Source organism: Pristiophorus japonicus, chromosome 8 (assembly GCF_044704955.1).
Source record: "Pristiophorus japonicus isolate sPriJap1 chromosome 8, sPriJap1.hap1, whole genome shotgun sequence".
Taxonomy (NCBI): Eukaryota; Metazoa; Chordata; class Chondrichthyes; family Pristiophoridae; genus Pristiophorus; species Pristiophorus japonicus.
In genome coordinates this window covers 66,036,126-66,055,763 of record NC_091984.1, presented here as the reverse complement: position 1 = coordinate 66,055,763, position 19,638 = coordinate 66,036,126, and the positions used below count along the sequence as shown (strand labels likewise).

At 45.4% G+C, this 19,638-nt stretch overlaps 1 protein-coding gene across 5 annotated transcripts in view; it reads right to left on the bottom strand.

Annotated features, from left to right (window-relative positions):
* faf1 (Fas (TNFRSF6) associated factor 1) overlaps positions 1–19,436 on the bottom strand; it is a 521,459-nt gene extending 502,023 nt beyond the window's left edge. The window contains exons 1-2 of one of the 5 annotated variants that reach the window (XM_070886901.1): positions 19,141–19,435; positions 10,201–10,272 (exon numbers count right to left, since the gene is read on the bottom strand). Coding sequence is in view for 3 of the 5 variants with exons in the window: in XM_070886900.1 (XP_070743001.1) it covers positions 19,141–19,182 (42 nt within the window). In the remaining 2 variants the exon portion in view is untranslated. Of the gene's footprint in view, positions 1–10,200; positions 10,273–19,140 lie in introns of all 5 variants that reach the window. The other 4 variants (XM_070886902.1, XM_070886900.1, XM_070886898.1 and 1 more) reach the window with 4 other exon arrangements.
* Between the last annotated feature and the right edge of the window lie 202 nt (positions 19,437–19,638).

The following is a 19,638-nucleotide window of genomic DNA, read 5'->3' as shown; positions in this document are numbered from 1 at the left end:
CACATTACTTCTGTCACTATATATTAACGAAATAAACTTTCAGCGATAACACCAATTTCAGTTAGACAGGTGACAGCGTTTAAGAAGTTAAGACAGGAGGATCTAATACACGTGTCAATACTTACAGGGTTGTGTCAATATTTCCAGTCCTCGTCGCCCCGACATGCTCGCACTCTTCGGACTCACCCCGTTCTCTATCATCTCTCGTCTCTCGTCCTCTCGTCCTCTCGTCCTCTCTCTCGTCCTCTCGTCTCCGTCCTCTCGTCCTCTCCCTCCTCCAATTCCTCCTCCAATTCCTCCTCCAATTCCTCCTCCAATTCCTCCTCCAATTCCCCCTCCAATTCCTCCTCCAATTCCCTCCTCCCCCCACCCCCCAGAATACCATCAGTGAAACCCCCTGGAGGATCCCTCCTTCGATCTCTGCTATTCCTCATCTACGCTGTCCTTCTACCTACCTTTCTAGCCTACTTCTCTGACATCCAGTGTTAGATTTTCTCCACCTAAAAAGGAACACACCATCTTCGACTCCCACCACAAACTCTGTACCTTTACCACGACGCAAACCCCTCCCTGGCCACCGGCAAAGCTAAATAGGCCTCTTTACAAGCTCGAGCAGTTTCTTGTTCGACCTCAAGCTGAGCTTCTGCCCTCATATCCTCTTCACTGTAAATACCACCTACTTCCATCTCTATAACCACCCATACCTCAACCCATCTGCTGCTGAAACCCTCGTTTATTCCTTGATTTCCTACATTACAACACTGGCTACACTCCAAACGTACTTCATTAGCTGCGAAGTGCTTTTTTAACATCTGGTGGTTGTGAAAGGCGCTATATAAATCCAAATCTTTCTTTGCTTTTTACCTCCAGACTTGATAGACTTGACTAATCCCTAATCCAATGGACTCTTAATCAAATTGGTCATGCTACAGGTAAGTCACAAACTTTTTGTAAGAATATATAGTCCACACCTCTTCATTCGAAGCTGCTTAAATCAAATCATTGTGATTTAAATTTTTTTAATTCTCATTTCTATCTGTGGTTTGTGAAATCTCGCTACCTGAAAACCACTGTATTTGCTTATGAGTCACTGCACAACCCAAAGTATGAATTACATGTGGTGTTGAGTTATTTCTGAAAAAGCTGAGGAGGTATATAAATATGTCGCTCTTAAGACATTTTTTCTTTCGCTCATAGCAGTCGACTAGATGGTGGAGTACAAGCATAGAGTCCCATCTGGAGTACCGTGTACGGTACAGGAAGATTATTGCCTTGAGGGTGATATATATTCTTCATTATGCGTGCCTTTCTCCTCTCAAATTGTGCGCTTTCAATTTTGAATAAACAATTTTGCATATCTCCATAAATTTAACATATTTAATACTTCTTTGTACTTAAAAATTAAGAAGTTTTTTCCGTATCAGAGTTGGACCTGACAATTAAGGAATCATGCCGTGTGGGCTAGATAAATTAAAAGTTAAGTTTATTACCAAGGAGATCAATAATTTCATTTCTATATCGCTTTTGATGGCTGGAGACTAATTTTGCACTCATTATAGTCATTTTGTATATTTTTTCCTGTTAAAAGTTTTAAAATGTTCGCTGGCTGTTGCTGGTCAAATTCCATTGTATTTTTGGCACTGTTGTGTCCCTCCCCAACATATACATATAGGGCCAAAGTTTCCACACGCGCCTAGAACGGCGCAGTCCCGACCTGGACGCCCGTTTTTCACGCCACAAAGTGCGCCTAAAAAAATCTTCCGTATTCTCCACCTCCCTGCAGGTCCTCTGGCCTTCGGCGCAGCGTAGCACGAGCTGTAGGGGGGCGGAGCCAGGTCCCTGCGCTGAAAACAGTGCCGGGACCTCTGCACATGCACGCTGCAGTGGGCACGCAAGTGCAGTAGCTCCAGGCGCCGAACTGTGTGGGAGGGGCCCGAAGCAGGCAGCCCCTAGCCCTGGCCGAATGGCCTCACTGGAGCTGCGTGAATAAGGCTCCCCCCACGGCCAGCTCCCGCTCCCCCCCCCCCCCCCCCCCGCCTCCGGACCAGACCCGACACCCACTCCCCCCCACCCCCGACTGACCCGACCCGCGCTCTTGTTCCCGCTCCCTGCCTGGACGCGACCCGACCCGCGCTCCTGTTCCCGCCCCAACCCGACTCGACTCGACTCCTGGATCCCTCTGGATCTCCCTCCCTCCCTCCCTCCCTCCCTCCCGACCCAACCCAACGCCACCTACCTGTAAATCTGGTGCTGGGGACGGGCCCTGCACGAAGTCTCGGGCCGGCCCGTTCAGCCTTCGGTCCCGAAAGGCCTGCCTGAAGCACTTTCACACAGGTAGGAAGATGGTTTATTTAATCTTTTCTTTGCTTATAAATGTTTATTCAGGTTGGATTTATTTGTATAATATTTGTATAAGTATAAATAAGGATTTATTATAGAATTTAATGACTTCCCTTCCCCCCCCCCACCTCGTTCTGGACGCCTAATTTGTAACCTGCGCCTGATTTTTTAATGTGTAGGACAGGTTTTTTCAATTCTACAAAAATCTTCACTTGCTCCATTCTACTTTAGTTTGGAGTACGTTTTCACTGTGGAAACTTTCAAATCAGGCGTCAGTGGCCGGATACGCCCCCTTTTGAAGAAAAAATTCTGTTCCAAAGTAGAACTGTTCGACCTGACTAGAACTGCAGAAAAAAAAATGTGGAGAATTGCGATTTCTAAGATAGTCCGTTCTCCACCAGTTGCTCCTAAAAATCAGGCGCAAATCATGTGGAAACTTGGGCCCCAAATGTGCTGCGACTGAATCCCCAATGGAGCCTCACTGTCCTCTGGTTATTGGCACTCTCCACACTGCTTGCCAGTAGGAGATTCCCAGAGATTGGTCTGGACTCCTTTGCATTCCACAGAAACGATATACACAGTTCAAACTGGTATCGAAACAAGGAAAATTTCCACTGGCCCCAAATTCCTGGATGTGTCTGTTAGAAGACAGACAGTCAACCATTTAGTCAGTGGGAAAGGCAGAAGGAACGGCAACATTTATAGAACATCTTAAATGTAGAAAACGACCCCAAGATGCTTCACAGTTGCAGAATCAGACAAAATCAACATCAAGCCAAACAATTAGGAGACGTGGCTGAAAGAGTGCTTAAAGAGGGGTTTAAAAAGACAGGAAGTGGAAAAGCAGAGAGGTTTAGTGATGGAATTCTAGCGTTTAGGACCTTGATGGCTGAAGGCACAGCCGCCAATGGTACGGTGGAGGGAGTGCGGGTGCACAAGAGGGCAGCAGTGGAAGAATGTGGATTTCTTGGAGGGTTAGGGCTGGAGGTTAGAGTTGGGATTGGGCAAGGCCATGAAGTTATTCGAACAAGAGGATGAGAATTTTAAATAATGAGCCAATGTAGGTCAACAAACACAGGACTGATGGACGAACAGGACTTTGTGCAGGATACGATACGGGCAGCTGAGCTTTGGATCAGCTGGAGTTTATGATGGCTAGAATATGGAAGGTCGATCAGGAGAATATTGGAATTGGCAAGTCTGAAGGTGAAGGCACGATCAGGATTTCAGCATGGGCTGAGGCAGGGGTGAGGACAGGTAATGTTAGAATTGGAAGTAGGCAATCTTTGTGACGGAGAAGATATGGGGTCAGAATCTTAGCTCAGAGTCAAATCGGAGACAGAGGTTACGAACAGTCTAGTTTAAGCTGCTAAATAGACCGGGGAGGGGGATGGAATCAGTGATGAGGGTACAGAGTATGTGGCAGGGACTATGGCTTCATCTTCCCAATGTTTAATAGCCGGAAACTGCAGTTCATCTCAGACTGGATGTCAGACAAGCAGCATGACAGCAGAGGCAGTGGAGGTCGAGAGCGAGAGCGCGACAGCTCGGATAGTTAAGAGTGGAATCAAGCAAGGTCAGTCTTACTGAGCTGGACAATGGAGGAGAGGTGTTGGAGGAAGAAGGTGTGGCCTACCATGTCAAAGACTGCAGAGAGGTCAAGGATGATGAAACAGGATAATGAACCATGGTCACAGCCACAGAGGATATTTGATTAGGGCCATTTATGTGCTGTGGCAGAGGCGGAAATCTGATGAGAGAATCGAATACGAAGTTGTGGGAAAGATGAGTAAGGATTTGGGAGGTGACAACACGTTCCGGGAATTTGGAGATGCAAGAAATACAAGAGATAGGACAGTAGTTTTCAAGGACAGAGGGCTCAAGGGTGTTTTTTTTTATAAAAAGGATGGAAGGAGAGGACAACAATTTTGAAAAGGGAGGGAGACAGTAGCGGAGGGAAAAAGAACCATTTACGATGTCAGCTAGTAGGGGGGCCTGCAAGGGAAGTTGGGTTGTCAGCAGTTTAGTGGGAATAGGGTTGACAGGTTGATCTCATAGTCCCTGCCAATTTAAGTGTATCTAAGGGTTAAGTCATGGCAGGAGAGCTCGGTCGGGTGTTATGCTCCTCCTGTACCATGTGGGAACTCAGGGACACTTCCGGTGTCCCTGACGACTACGTGTGCAGGAAGTGTATCCACCTCCAGCTCCTGACTGTCCGCGTTGCGGAGTTGGAGCTGAGGGTGGATTCGCTCTGGAGCATCCACAATGCTGAGAATGACGTGAGTATCACGTGTAGTGAGTTGGTCTTACCGCAGGGAAAGGGTCCACAGCCAGCTAGGGAATGGAAGACCAGCAGGGAGTAGTGCAAGGAAGGTAGTGCAGGGGTCCCCTGTGGTCATCCCCCTGCAAAACAGATACACTGTTTTGAGTACTGTTGAGGGGGATGACTCATCAGGGGAGAGCAGCAGCAGCCAAGTTCATGGCACCGTGGCTGGCTCTGCTGCACAGGAGGGCAAGAAAGAGTGGGACAGCAATAGTGATAGGGGATTCAATGGTGAGGGGAATAGATAGGCGTTTCTGCGGCCGCGACCGAGACTCCAGGATGGTATGTTGCCTCCCTAGTGCAAGGGTCAAGGATGTCTCGGAGCGGCTGCAGGACATTCTGAAATGGGAGGGAGAACAGCCAGTTGTCGTGGTGCACATTGGTACCAACGACAGAGGTAAAAAAAAGGGATGAGGTCCTACGAAACGAATTTAAGGAGCTAGGAGCTAAATTAAAAAGTAGGACCTCAAAAGTAGTAATCTCGGGATTGCTACCAGTGCCACGTGATAGTCAAGAGTAGGAATCGCAGGATAGCGCAGATGAATACGTGGCTTGAGCAGTGGTGCAGCAGGGAGGGATTCAAATTCCTGGGGCATTGGGACCGGTTCTGGGGGAGGTGGGACCAGTACAAACCAGACGGTCTGCACCTGGGCAGGACCGGAACCAATATCCTAGGGGGAGTGTTTGCTAGTGCTGTTGGGGAGGATTTAAACTAATATGGCAGGGGGATAGGAACCAATGCAGGGAGACAGAGGGAAACAAAAAGGATCAAAAGCAAAAGACAGAAAGGAGATGAGGAAAAGTGGAGGGCGGAGAAACCCAAGGCAAAGAACAAAAAGGGCCACTGTACAGCAAAATTCTAAAAGGACAAAGGGTGTTAAAAAAACAAGCCTGAAGGCTTTGTGTCTTAATGCAAGGAGTATCCGCAATAAGGTGGATGAATTAATTGTGCAAATAGATGTTAATAAATATGATGTGATTGGGATTACGGAGACGTGGCTCCAGGATGATCAGGGCTGGGAACTCAACATTCAGGGGTATTCAACATTCAGGAAGGATAGAATAAAAGGAAAAGGAGGTGGGGTAGCATTGCTGGTTAAAGAGGAGATTAATGCAATAGTTAGGAAAGACATTAGCTTGGATGATGTGGAATCTATATGGGTAGAGCTGCAGAACACCAAAGGGCAAAAAACATTAGTAGGAGTTGTGTACAGACCTCCAAACAGTAATAGGGATGTTGGGGAGGGCATCAAACAGGAAATTAGGGGTGCATGCAATAAAGTTATAATGGGTGACTTTAATATGCACATAGATTGGGCTAGCCAAACTGGAAGCAATACGGTGGAGGAGGATTTCCTGGAGTGCATAAGGGATGGTTTTCCAGACCACTATGTTGAGGAACCAACTAGGGGGGAGGCCATCTTAGACTGGGTGTTGTGTAATGAGAGAGGATTAATTAGCAATCTCATTGTGCGAGGCCCCTTGGGGAAGAGTGACCATAATATGGTGGAATTCTGCATTAGGATGGAGAATGAAACAGTAAATTCAGAGACCATGGTCCAGAACTTAAAGAAGGGTAACTTTGAAGGCATGAGGCGTGAATTGGCTAGGATAGATTGGCGAATGATATTTAGGGGGTTGACTGTGGATGGGCAATGGCAGACATTTAGAGACCGCATGGATGAATTACAACAATTGTACATTCCTGTCTGGCGTAAAAATAAAAAAGAGAAGGTGGCTCAACCGTGGCTATCAAGGGAAATCAGGGATAGTATTAAAGCCAAGGAAGTGGCATACAAATTGGCCAGAAATAGCAGCGAACCTGGGGACTGGGAGAAATTTAGAACTCAGCAGAGGAGGACAAAGGGTTTGATTAGGGCAGGGAAAATGGAGTACGAGAAGAAGCTTGCAGGGAACATTAAGGTGGATTGCAAAAGTTTCTATAGGTTAGTAAAGACAAACGTAGGTCCCCTGCAGTCAGAATCAGGGGAAGTCATAACGGGGAACAAAGAAATGGCAGACCAATTGAACAAGTACTTTGGTTCGGTATTCACTAAGGAGGATACAAACAACCTTCCGGATATAAAAGGGGTCAGAGGGTCTAGTAAGGAGGGGGAACTGAGGGAAATCTTTATTAGTCGGGAAATTGTGTTGGGGAAATTGATGGGATTGAAGGCCGATAAATCCCCAGGGCCTGAAGGCCGATAAATCCCCAGGGCCTGATGGACTGCATCCCAGAGTACTTAAGGAGGTGGCCTTGGAAATAGCGGATGCATTGACAGTCATTTTCCAACATTCCATTGACTCTGGATCAGTTCCTATGGAGTGGAGGGTAGCCAATGTAACCCCACTTTTTAAAAAAGGAGGGAGAGAGAAAACAGGGAATTATAGACCAGTCAGCCTGACCTCAGTAGTGGGTAAAATGATGGAATCAATTATTAAGGATGTCATAGCAGTGCATCTGGAAAATGGTGACATGATAGGTCCAAGTCAGCATGGATTTGTGAAAGGGAAATCATGCTTGACAAACCTTCTGGAATTTTTTGAGGATGTTTCCAGTAAAGTGGACAAAGGAGAACCAGTTGATGTGGTATATTTGGACTTTCAGAAAGCTTTCGACAAGGTCCCACACAAGAGATTAATGTGCAAAGTTAAAGCACATGGGATTGGGGGTAGTGTGCTGACGTGGATTGAGAACTGGTTGTCAGACAGGAAGCAAAGAGTAGGAGTAAACGGGTACTTTTCAGAATGGCAGGCAGTGACTAGTGGGGTGCCGCAAGGTTCTGTGCTGGGGCCCCAGCTGTTTACATTGTACATTAATGATTTAGACGAGGGGATTAAATGCAGTATCTCCAAATTTGCGGATGACACTAAGTTGGGTGGCAGTGTGAGCTGCGAGGAGGATGCTATTAAGCTGCAGAGTGACTTGGATAGGTTAGGCGAGTGGGCAAATGCATGGCAGATGAAGTATAATGTGGATAAATGTGAGGTTATCCACTTTGGTGGTAAAAACAGAGAGACAGACTATTATCTGAATGGTGACAGATTAGGAAAAGGGAAGGTGCAACGAGACCTGGGTGTCATGGTACATCAGTCATTGAAGGTTAGCATGCAGGTACAGCAGGCGGTTAAGAAAGCAAATGGCATGTTGGCCTTCATAGCGAGGGGATTTGAGTACAAGGGCAGGGAGGTGTTGCTACAGTTGTACAGGGCCTTGGTGAGGCCACACCTGGAGTATTGTGTACAGTTTTGGTCTCCTAACTTGAGGAAGGACATTCTTGCTATTGAGGGAGTGCAGCGAAGATTCACCAGACTGATTCCCGGGATGGCGGGACTGACATATCAAGAAAGACTGGATCAACTGGGCTTGTATTCACTGGAGTTCAGAAGAATGAGAGGGGACCTCATAGAAACGTTTAAAATTCTGACGGGTTTAGACAGGTTAGATGCAGGAAGAATGTTCCCAATGTTGGGGAAGTCCAGAACCAGGGGTCACAGTCTGAGGATAAGGGGTAAGCCATTTAGGACCGAGATGAGGAGAAACTTCTTCACCCAGAGAGTGGTGAACCTGTGGAATTCTCTACCACAGAAAGTAGTTGAGGCCAATTCACTAAATATATTCAAAAGGGAGTTAGATGAAGTCCTTACTACTCGGGGGATCAAGGGTTATAGCGAGAAAGCAGGAAGGGGGTACTGAAGTTTCATGTTCAGCCATGAACTCATTGAATGGCGGTGCAGGCTAGAAGGGCTGAATGGCCTGCTCCTGCACCTATTTTCTATGCTTCTATGCACATGATGAGCTTGAAGGCAGCACAAGAGGAGACAGGAGAGAAACTATAGAAAGACACAGATTCAAGGCTGGGGGAAGGGGGAAGGGGGAAGGGGGAAAGGGGGAAGGGGGAAGGGGGAACACAGCAGAGGTCTCAATCTTAATGCCATCGAAGTCCAGGAGCGCCTCACACGCTATTAGCGGTGAGGGGGCAAGAGAGTGCTGGAAGTGAAAAGGTAGTGGGGATATCTTTACTTTCCTGGATGATCCTGGAGTAGTGAGCAGTTTTGGAAGCAAAGAGCAAGGACCAAAATTGCTTGATGTGATCAAGTCCGATCTGGCAATGAATGGTTAAACCTGTTGTGCACCCAATACACGGTTGTGGGCCATAACAGGAGGAACAACCAGGGTGGGAGAAATTAAGGGCTCTACTGGGGACAAAGGGATCAAAGATAAAGGTGAGGGAGTGGTTGGCCATTCTGGGTGAATGGAGGGTCAAAGCAGAGAAGAGCTGCTGGCAACAGCTCTTGTAAGATCGACTGGTATAAAAGAGTATGGAAAGCAGAACACAATGCGTCTGCTGGAACCAGTATTTCTTGTACTGGGAGAACCAAAAATAGATTCCTAGTTTCCCCAAATGAGACTACCAGGCTATTCCAGTACTCAGAACCTAATTTTCAAAGTGAAAGTCAGCAACTGTAAATTCTGCTGCTCCTGCATGTTTGTTATTCTGCTCTAGGCTGGCATTGCTACTCAGGTTTGTGGTTGGCTGCTACCACTGTGGTCCTCAGACCTTTTGTTCTTTTATTTTTCTCTCATTCTCCAGTAATTCCAGCAGTTTTAACTTGAAATACTATTCTCCAATTAAGTTTATTTTTTCTACTGTCTGGTAACTACAGGCCAATCAGTCTAACGTGAGTGGTGTGAAAATTACTCGAAGCCAATGTTTCCTTTAAGCTGTAAGGCCACTCAGCGCACTGGAGCTCTCACACAGCTGGCTCACTGGCTTTTAAATGCAAAAACCATACATGCGCGGAATTTTGAATGGGACACACAGCCCCTTAAAAGGGGATGAGTGACCCAAAAAAGAGAGAACATTACTAGTGGCCATTGTCAAGGTCAAAATTAATTGTCACTTGGTGAAGCATGGGTTAATAAGGACAACTAGCACAGATTTGTTAAAGGCAAATCATATCAGACTAACCTGATTGAGTTATTTGATGAAGTAACAGAGGGTGGATGTAGATAGTGCAGTACATGTTGCATATATGGAGTTTCAAAAGCATTTGATAAAGTACCACATAAAACATAATTATTCAGAAACTAGAAGCATAAAGGGTCAGTAGTAATTTGGGTAGATAACTGACTAAGGGACAGGAGGTAGAGTGTCATGGTGAACAGATGTTTTCTGACTGGAGAGAAGTATGCAGTATATATAGGGGGTACAATCTCATAGTTTGCAGATGATACAAAACTTGGCAACGCAGTAAATAGTGAGCATGATAGTAGCAGATGTCAAGAGGACATAGACTGGTGAAAATGGCGGGCGCAATTTTATGTGGGCAAGTATGAAGTGATGCGCTTTGGGAAGAACAGAGGCACAATACAACCTAAATCAGGGATTCTCAACCTTTTTGCTTCTGAGGCTCCCCTCCAGTGTTACAAAAATTTTGCAGACCCCCTGTAACAAACCACAAGTTTTTTTTCTGTATAAAAATTCATTATACAATTAAGGATATATGCATATTATTATTTTTGTTTTACTTACTTAATGTGAAACATGTTGCTGGTGCAGAGCAACAATTCTCAATTTCGATGCTGGAAACACGCAGCAGATGTTCTGCGGGGAGAGAGAAAGAGAGTTAACGTTTCAGGTCGATGACCTTTCATCAGAACTGGTCATCGACCAGATTCGTTAAACTCCATTTCTCTCTCCACCTGCTGAGTATTTTCCAACATTTTCTGCTTTAATTTCACATTTTAAGCATCCGCAGTATTTTGCTTGCTTGTATGTGTGATCTTAGAAGCACAATAATCCCTCCCCTCCAAGAGAAAGGTTATACCTGGGAACTTTACAGATGGAAATCAAAAAAGCAACATCTGCATTATGGAAGGGGGATTAAGTTATCAAATGATGAAACAGAGACCTGTGAATTATCATGCATTCGGAGTGAGTCACTCATGCTGGTCTAATCTTATGATTTACTGTGGATGCCACTGATGATTAAACACCGTTTCATGTATAGCGAAGGGCTGCAATCCATCTCACTCATTGATGATAAACCTGACGCATACCATTGCCTCAAATCCTTTCCAACCACTCGATCCCTGCCGCGAGCCTGGCCCAATCGCCTGTGGATCAAAGCGCTTGTTACTGGCCACCGAGCAGCACGTTATCCTCACATCTTGAACTTAAGCGTAGCACAAAACCATCTCACTCCAGCCCTGCTGAGGCATGCCTCACTTGCTCCTTCATGGGCTGCTGTTCGTCTCCAGCACCACTGACATGCACAGTGCGCATAGGCCACGAAAGCAGACACACATCAGCAGCACTGCTACTGCGTTTACCACTAAGCATGCACGGCTAGGTCAAGGAGACATTGGCCGAAAGGCGGCGCAAAAAAAAGTCAGGTGAACAGGTGGATTTTACCAGCTGTGGCACTGGGAGGAGGACAAACTACTGTTTGGATGGTGGAAGTGGCAGCTTGTAGGTATGTTGTATTTTTGACAGACCCCCTGAAACCTTCTCACAGACCCCTAGTTGAGAACCAGTGATCTAAATGATGCAATTTTGAGAGGGGTGCAAGAGCAGAGAGACCGGAGTGAATATTCACAAATCTGAAGTGGCAAGTTGGTAAGACAGTTGAGTGTGTGTGGAGGATACTTGGCTTTGCAAATAGGAGCAGTGAATACAAAAACAAGGAACTCATGCTAAACCTTTACAAAATCACTGGTTAGCCCTCAGCTGGGGTATTGCATACAATTCTGGACACTACATTTCAAGAAGGACGTCAAGGCCTTGGAGAGGGTGCAGAGGACATTTACCAGGATGATAGACTTTAGTTATGTGGAGAGATTGGAGAAGTTGGGTTTGTTCTCCTTAGAGTAGAAAAGGATAACTAGAGACCTTACAGGAGAGGAGGTATTCAAAGTTATAAAGGGGTTTTGATAGAGCAGGTAAGGAAAAACCATTACCTCTGGCAAGTGGGACAGTAACCAGAGGTCATCGTAATTGGCAAAAGAACTACAGGGGAAATGGAGAAATGAGGAGAATCCCCCCCCCCCAGAGGGTTAAGATCTGGAACACTACCTGAAAGGGTGGTGGAAGCAGATTCCATAGAAACTTTTAAAAAAGGCAATTGGGCATGTACTTGAAAAAGGACTAATTTGCAGGGTTCTGGGGTAAAAGCTGGGGTGTAGGACTAAATTTCATGATCGGGACAGGAACAATGGGCCCAAGTTTCCACACGCGCCGAGAACGGCGCAGTCCCGACCTGGACGCCCGTTTTTCGCGCCAAAAAAAATCCTCGGTATTCTCCACCTACTTGCAGGTCCTCTGGCCCTCGGCGCAGCCAGCACGAGCTGTGGGGGGGCGGAGTCAGGTCCCTAGCAAGTGCAGTAGCTCCAGGCGTCGAACTGTGTGGGAGGGGAGGGGCCCGAAGCACGCAGCCCCTAGCCCTGGCTGAATGGCCTCACTGGGGCTGCGTGAATAAGGCTCTGCGGCCAGCTCCTGCTCCCCCCCCACCCCCCGACCAGACCTGACACTCGCTCCCCCGCAGCCTGCCTCCGGACCAGACCAGACACCCGCTCCCCCACCCCCCCCCCTGCCTCCGGACCAGACCAGACCCAACACCCGCGCCTCCCCACCGACTGACCCGACCCGCGCTCCTGTTCCCGCTCCCCGCCTCGATCTGACCCGCACTCCTGTTCCCGCTCCCCGCCGCCTCGATCCGACCCGACCCGCGTTCCTGTTCCCGCTCCCCCGACTGGACCCGACCCGCGCTCCTGTTCCCGCTCCCCGCCCCCCCGACTGGACCCGACCCGCGCTCCTGTTCCCGCTCCCCCGACTGGACCCAACCCGAACCGCGCTCCCGCCCCCCCCCCCACCCCCAATTGGACCCGACCCGACCTGACCTCCCCCCCCTCTCTCTCTCTCTCTCTGTCTGTCTTTCACCCCCCCCGCCTCCCTCCCTCTCGCTCTCTCTCTTCTCCCCCCCCTCCCTCTCGCTCTCTCTTCCCCCTCCCCTCCCCTCCCCTCTCTCTTCCCCCCCCCCCCCTCCTTCTCTTTCTCCCCCCCCCCCCCCCCCCTGTAAATCTGGTGCTGGGGACGGGCCCTGCCCGAAGTCTCGGGCCGGCCCGTTCAGCCTTCGGTCCCGAAAGGCCTGCCTGAAGCACTTTCACACAGGTAGGAAGATGGTTTATTTAATCTTTTCTTTGCTTATAAATGTTTATTCAGGTTGGATTTATTTGTATAATACTTGTAGAAGTATAAATAAGGATTTATTACAGAATTTAATGACTTCCCTTCCACCCCCCCCACCTCGTTCTGGGTGCCTAATTTGTAACCTGCGCCTGATTTTTTAATGTGTAGAACAGGTTTTTTCACTTCTACAAAAATCTTCACTTGCTCCATTCTACTTTAGTTTGGAGTACATTTCCACTGTGGAAACTTTCAAATCAGGCGTCAGTGGCCGGACACGCCCCCTTTTGAAGAAAAAATTCTGTTCCAAAGTAGAACTGTTCTACCTGACTAGAACTGCAGAAAAAAAAATGTGGAGAATTGAGATTTCTAAGATCGTCCGTTCTCCACCAGTTGCTCCTAAAAATCAGGCGCAAATCATGTGGAAACTTGGGCCCAATGAATCACATGCCCTCTTTCTGTACGGCAAGATTCTATGATTCCCTTTCCAAGGCCCCTCCTCACCCTTTTTCCATGGCCTCTTCTCTAACTCGCACTCTTCCTCCCCATTCTCCATTCGCTGTTCTAACCCTCCTCTCCCACACTTATCCGTATTATCACATCTTGTTCATTAAAAGTGTATTTACTTGATTTATTACTTTGGACAGTTATTAAGATGGAGCTTTTAAGGGAGGCATCGTAAATAAATTTAAGTTCTGGTACCTCAGTGGCTGTGTAAAGGCAATGGAAACCACCCAATTGTACTGAACCAGAATGCCTCAGGCTTAATTCTTGGTCTGTATGAAGTTAGTTATTCTCACTTGGTCCACTGCCATTGGCCTCAGCACCACCAGGCTTGGGAGGGGAAATAAATATCAGCCAAGGCTCCTCCTGTTCCTGCTCCAGCAACCCCAGCTGGAAAGTGTGTTTAAACAGATTATCAGCTGAGAACAAGATATGGCTGGGTCATGATGCCTTCCAGAAGTACCAAAAGCAATCAGGTCAAAAGCCTATTGACAGTCACTCTCCAGGATCACACATGCACTGAAGGGCTGCCAGCGTCAATGGAACTACATCCCAGCAGGATTAGCACCTCCAGAAGAGAAAAAAAAAAAAGAGTGAAAGAAAGGTGGAACAAAGTCCCAACTCGAGTGGGTAATGAAAGGGCAGATCTCCAAGTTTTTATAGAAATCTATACTTCCTAACAAAACTTCATCCTTCATTGGCCAGTTTTTGATTATGTTTCATTCAAATGTTTAGTCCAGCCTCTTGTGGCTCTGATAATCCTATTCAAAGTCACATATTGGTGTCGTGCCTCATGCAATTCAGCAGAGAGGTCACAAGTAAGCCAATAAAAGTTATCTGACTGCCAACTGATGTCAGACAAGTAGGCTGATGGCACAGAGCCAGGGGAGGGTCAAGAAAGGTAGAAGGACATTGTCGATGAGGAATAGCAGTCACTGATGGTGTTCCTGGGGGGGGGGGGGGGGGGGGGGGGAAGAGAGAAATTACTACCAGAGGTGATAATGAATGATGAATGTCAAGAGGGCATCGCGGTGAGTCTGAAGAGTGAGAGAATTTCAGGGCTAGTGTAGGAAGAGGACTGGAAATATTAACACAATCCTGTAAGAATGGACACGTTTATTAGATCCTCCTGTCTTAACTTCTTAACCTGTCTAACTGAAATTGGTGTTATCGCTGAAAATTTATTTTGTTAATATATAGTGACAGAAGTAATGTGCTACTAAGTCATCAAATAGACAATACATAATTCTTTATGTCTAGTCCATAAAGTACAGAAATGTGGTGACCTTGTAAACCCCTTGAAGTTACCTCAGATTCTCGTGTCAGTCAACCAAAGTTGTACAAAAGTATCATTTTGTGCACAACTGGTACATTCTGGGAGTTGTTCAATGCATGGCTGTAGCTCTACATCAGCAAGAAAGATTGCAGCTCTTGGAACAAAGCAAAATTGAAGCTCCAGAGCCCAGAGAAAAGTATGTGGAGGTAAAATCCACTTCTTTCCTAATGTCTCCTTTGGCCCAGCATCCATTTTTCTTTTGATTACACCTCTATGAAGCACTGTGTGGCACTCTTCTACGTTCAGGCGTTATGTGAATGCAAGTTGTTGAAACATTGTAGTAATTTTAAACTCAAAAAAACATGTCTATGGACAAGTTGAATGATTGTATTCTGAACTGTATATTTTGTAATGTGTTTATTCTGTTAATTTACATTTAGTACTATGTTCTTGGGTTACTGAGAAAGCAAGGTGATGGTTGTAAGTATTTTCTGAAAGTATCGTGTGATTTTAATTAGTACTACTTTTCCTCTATTGTAATTGTTTATTGGTAGAATTTTTTTGCTGTTTGCTGATTCTTCTTCAGTTTTCTTATCTATTTGTTCATAGTAATATTTGGGCCAATCAGCATTTTATAGTTCAGTGATTTTTGAAGTGTTGCTTTTTTTATATAAATGATGTTTGAGGTACCCTCATGCAAGTTTGATGGACACTTTGAATCGTGATGCTTTCAAGTATAGTTGACATTTCCCTGTGCATTGTAGATATTTCCTTGCTGCGAGATTTTTAATTATAATGATGGATATACTGTTAGTTTTATATGGGGATATGAAGTTTGTTTTTTTATAGTTTAATAGAAGCTATAGTTGGCCACTGGCACCTATCATTGTAGTGCTGTATATGGATGTGTGATGTTTGCACCGAAAGATTGGTCATTGCCACGGGTTTATTGGGAAATGAATGTGTAGTCCCTTACCAGGAAATATTAGGACCAGAAATTAAACACTATTTGCAATCCTGGGAAGCCAACCCAATTTAACAGCCATGATTTTGGGATTCTGGAAATGGCATTACAGAATGAAGTTCATCTAAGCATCAGGAACAACACTTGGGACTTGTCTCTTATCCTGTCACTTCCTCTTCTGATGTGCCCTACTGCTCTCATTAGATGTTGGGCCTGTGTTTACAGTTAGACCGATGAGGGAAGTTTCAAAGTGCTCCTGTAGTGGTGCTCATTGCTCGTTTAGTTTGGATTCTGGGAAATCAGTTTCCACAAACTCGCTTCCGGTATTTGTGCTAAATCCATTTTTTGTATCCAAGCAGCAAGAATGTAGACCCAGTATTTTTGCAGGTCTGAGATTTTGCCCCTAGAATAAGAGCCAGACTTAGAAGGGGGGGGGGGGGGGGGGGGAGGAAAGAGAAAACAGGGAACGAAAGACCAGTTGGTCTGACAGCTGTCATTCGGGACAATGCTAAAATCTATTATTAAGGATGTGATAACATGGCACGAGAAAATCATATGATTTTCGAAAGGGAAATCATGTTTGACAAATCGGTTAGGTTGTAACTAGCACGGCAGATAAAGGGGTACCAGTGGATGTAGTGCATTTGGATTTGGTGCCACACAAGAGGATATTACATAAAATTAGGGCTCATGATATTAGCATGGATTGAGGATTGGTTAATACACTGCAAACAGAGAGGAGGAATAAACAGAGCATTTTTGGTTTGGCAGGCTATGACTAGTAGGGTACTGCAAGGATCAGTGCTTGGGCCTCAGCTATTTACAACCTATATTAATGACTTAGATGAGGGGACCAAGTGTAATGTATCAAAGTTTGCTAACAATACAAAACTAGATGGGAAATGAAGTTGTCAGGAGGACGCAAAGAGGCTGCAAAGGGATATAGGCAGGTTAAATGAGTGGGCAAGAACATGGCAAATGGAATATAATATGCAGAAATGTGAACTTATCCACTTTGGTAGGAAAAATAGAAAAGCAGAATATTTTTAAATGGTGAAAGATTGGTAAATGTTGGTATTCAAAAAGGGACCTGGGGTTTCTTATACGCAAATCACAGAAAGTTAACATGCAGGTACAGCAAGCAATTAAGAAAACAAATGGTATATTACCCTTTATTACAACATTATTAAGAGTACAAGAGTAAAGAAGTCTTCCTGCAATTATATCAGGCCTTGGTGAGACCATACCTGGAGTAATGTGTACAGTTTTGGTCTCCTTACCGAAGGAAGGATATACTTGCCTTAGAGGGAGTGAAAAGAAGGCTCACTAGATTCCTGGGATGAGGGGATTGTCCAATGAGCAGAGATTGAGTAGACAAAGCCCATATTCCCTAGAGTTTAGAAGAATGAGAGGTGATCTCATTGAATCGTATAAAATTCTTAAAAGGGCTTGACAGGGTAGATGCTGGGAGGATGTTTCCCCTGGCTAGGCAGTCTAAAACGAGCGATTACAGTCCCCGACTAAGGGGTCCGCTATTTAGGATTCAGATGAGGAGAGATTTTTTCAATCAATCAGAGGGTTGTGAATCTTTGGAATTCTCTACCCCCCGAGGGCTGTGGATGCTTAGTCAGTGAGTATATTCAGGACACAGATGAATGGATTTTTGAATACCAAGGGATTCAAGGGATATGGGGTTAGTGCAGGAAGGTGTTGAGGTAAAGATCAGTCTTGAGTGGCAGAGCAGGCTCAAGGGACCAAATGGCTTGCCCCTATTTCTTATAGGAACCATAGCTGATTTTTTTCCCCTACTAGCTCAGGGGCACTTGATCAATTGTAGCACCCCAACTGCTGCCTCCTACCACATCTCTAGCAAACTCAGCACAGACCAGGGATTGAAAATCAGGGACCTTCCTGGTCTGCAAAGCTCTGTTGTACACTAGTCATTACATTTACCAATTGAGCCATCATGGAACCAAGAATCAGGTTGCTTTTGGTACAACTGATACATGATCCATATCAACCCATGGAAGGTATTTACGAGGCCACAAAAATATTACATTGCTCCAAAACTGAGCTACTCAATAATAAAACAAAAAGATTCAGCAGAGTTATCCACCCCCTCCCCTCAAGAACAAAAGCTGCTTTGATTCTATGTATCTACATGAAAGATAATTGGCTTGATTCCAGGCTGCCACCTACAATGCTTTAAAGACAACCACTAGGAGGTGTATTTCCTCTTCTTCTCTACATTTGGGGAACACCTTGCCTCAACTCAGCAACTTGTATTTTCATCTGCTTTTCTCTCCCTCATTATTCTATCAGTATCTTCCCATAATACTCTCTAGCAACTAGCTGGCAGACATGGTGGGCCAAATGGCTTTCTTCTGTGCTGTAAACTTCTATAGCTCTAATCAATTGCTGCGAAAAAATAAAGTGTAATCCCTGGAGAAGCTGATCACATGACATTTTCATACTCCCTCTAAAACATTAAGACTTTTCCATCTGAACTTCAGCCTTCACCGGCACTACAAATGTTGATCCTCTAATAAACCAAATTGATAATTTTAAAGGAATATGAATGATCAGGACCAGAATTATAAATTATTCATCGCTTCATTAGGTGCCATCATGGAGTCACCAATTCAGCTACTGCTCTGCATGTCCAGTTTTCTCATTTAAGCAACTTGTCAAATATTTAACATTTAAAATAGCAGGCATTTGCATTTTGACATGATTCCAAAACCCCACTAAATGCCAAGGTACCTAAATATATTTATGTTTTTTTGTGATATGCAACATTTGGTTTCCTTAAATATTCTGGTACCTTCTGTAAATATTTTACATTTGAGCCTGCAGAATTTTGAGTTAGAACATAAACCACTAATACCCAATAATTCAAACATATAATGTGGCAATTGCCCCCCTTCATATTACATAGGTTACAAAAAAAAATTGAAGCCTAAACTACTTCAATGGAAGAGCTTTATAAACTGGTTAGTTTATATTGGATGTCAAGCTAAAATTCAATCTATTTTTAATAGACCACCCAGCCAAGTCTTGCTGCACGTTGGCCTAAAGTTAAGAATTTAACAGGACCCCCACACCCAAAAACATAAGGGTTATATATCCCTGTCGACAAGTGATGATCTACACGAGGGGAACCTTAGACACTTTCGTCTCTGTATTTTGTAATGCCTGATCTATTGCTTTCAGTGAACAGTCATATAATCGTGTGAGGATTGTATTTAAGAAACTAAAAAAAATTCCTGGAGACACATGAGAAAATTCCACCGAACCTAATCATCATCTAAAACAGAAGATGTTATATATCATCTTAAATAAAATACATATCTGGCAGAGAATGGGCTCAGATACATCGATCCTACATTTGAGATCCGCAACATGTGGACAATTATTTACATGACAACCAGGTAACCGGTCCGAGACATCCGTCATTTTGCAGAAAACAGACAGTCAAGTTTCTCCTTCATCCGCAACTCGTTAAACAAGACGTTAGAAAAGTCAGTAAAATCATCGAGCGCACCTGAAAGTCGGCGAGGATCATCTCTCGGTCCATGGCCGCCATTCTGGTGTTTCCTTCAGCTGCGCTCCGCTGCTCGGGAGGGAGGGAGACCGGCTCTCAGCAAACGTCCCCCAGTCATCAACCAAAACCAGCACCGATGGTCAAAAGGCCTTTCCGGAACTGCCTTCTGTGTCCCACTATCGTTTAAAACGACTGAACCGCAAACTGCGCTATACTGTTTTTTAAAGGGAGCAAATAGTTACCCGCCACCCCCGCTCAGAATGAGCTTTCCTCGTCACTTTCCGGCACCGTCGTTCACTAAATTTGCTTGTCACGCTGTCGTGAAAGGAAATAAACGTCGTGTTTGCGGCAGTATCTCCACGTGACGCAGCTGTCAACTGGTCGAGTGCTGCTCCAGAGCCCGTGAGGCTCCGAGGAATCTGTATCCCAACACAGAGCACCCTCTATCCCAGCACAGGAGCAACCTCTGCCCCAGCACAGGGAAACCTCTATCCCAAC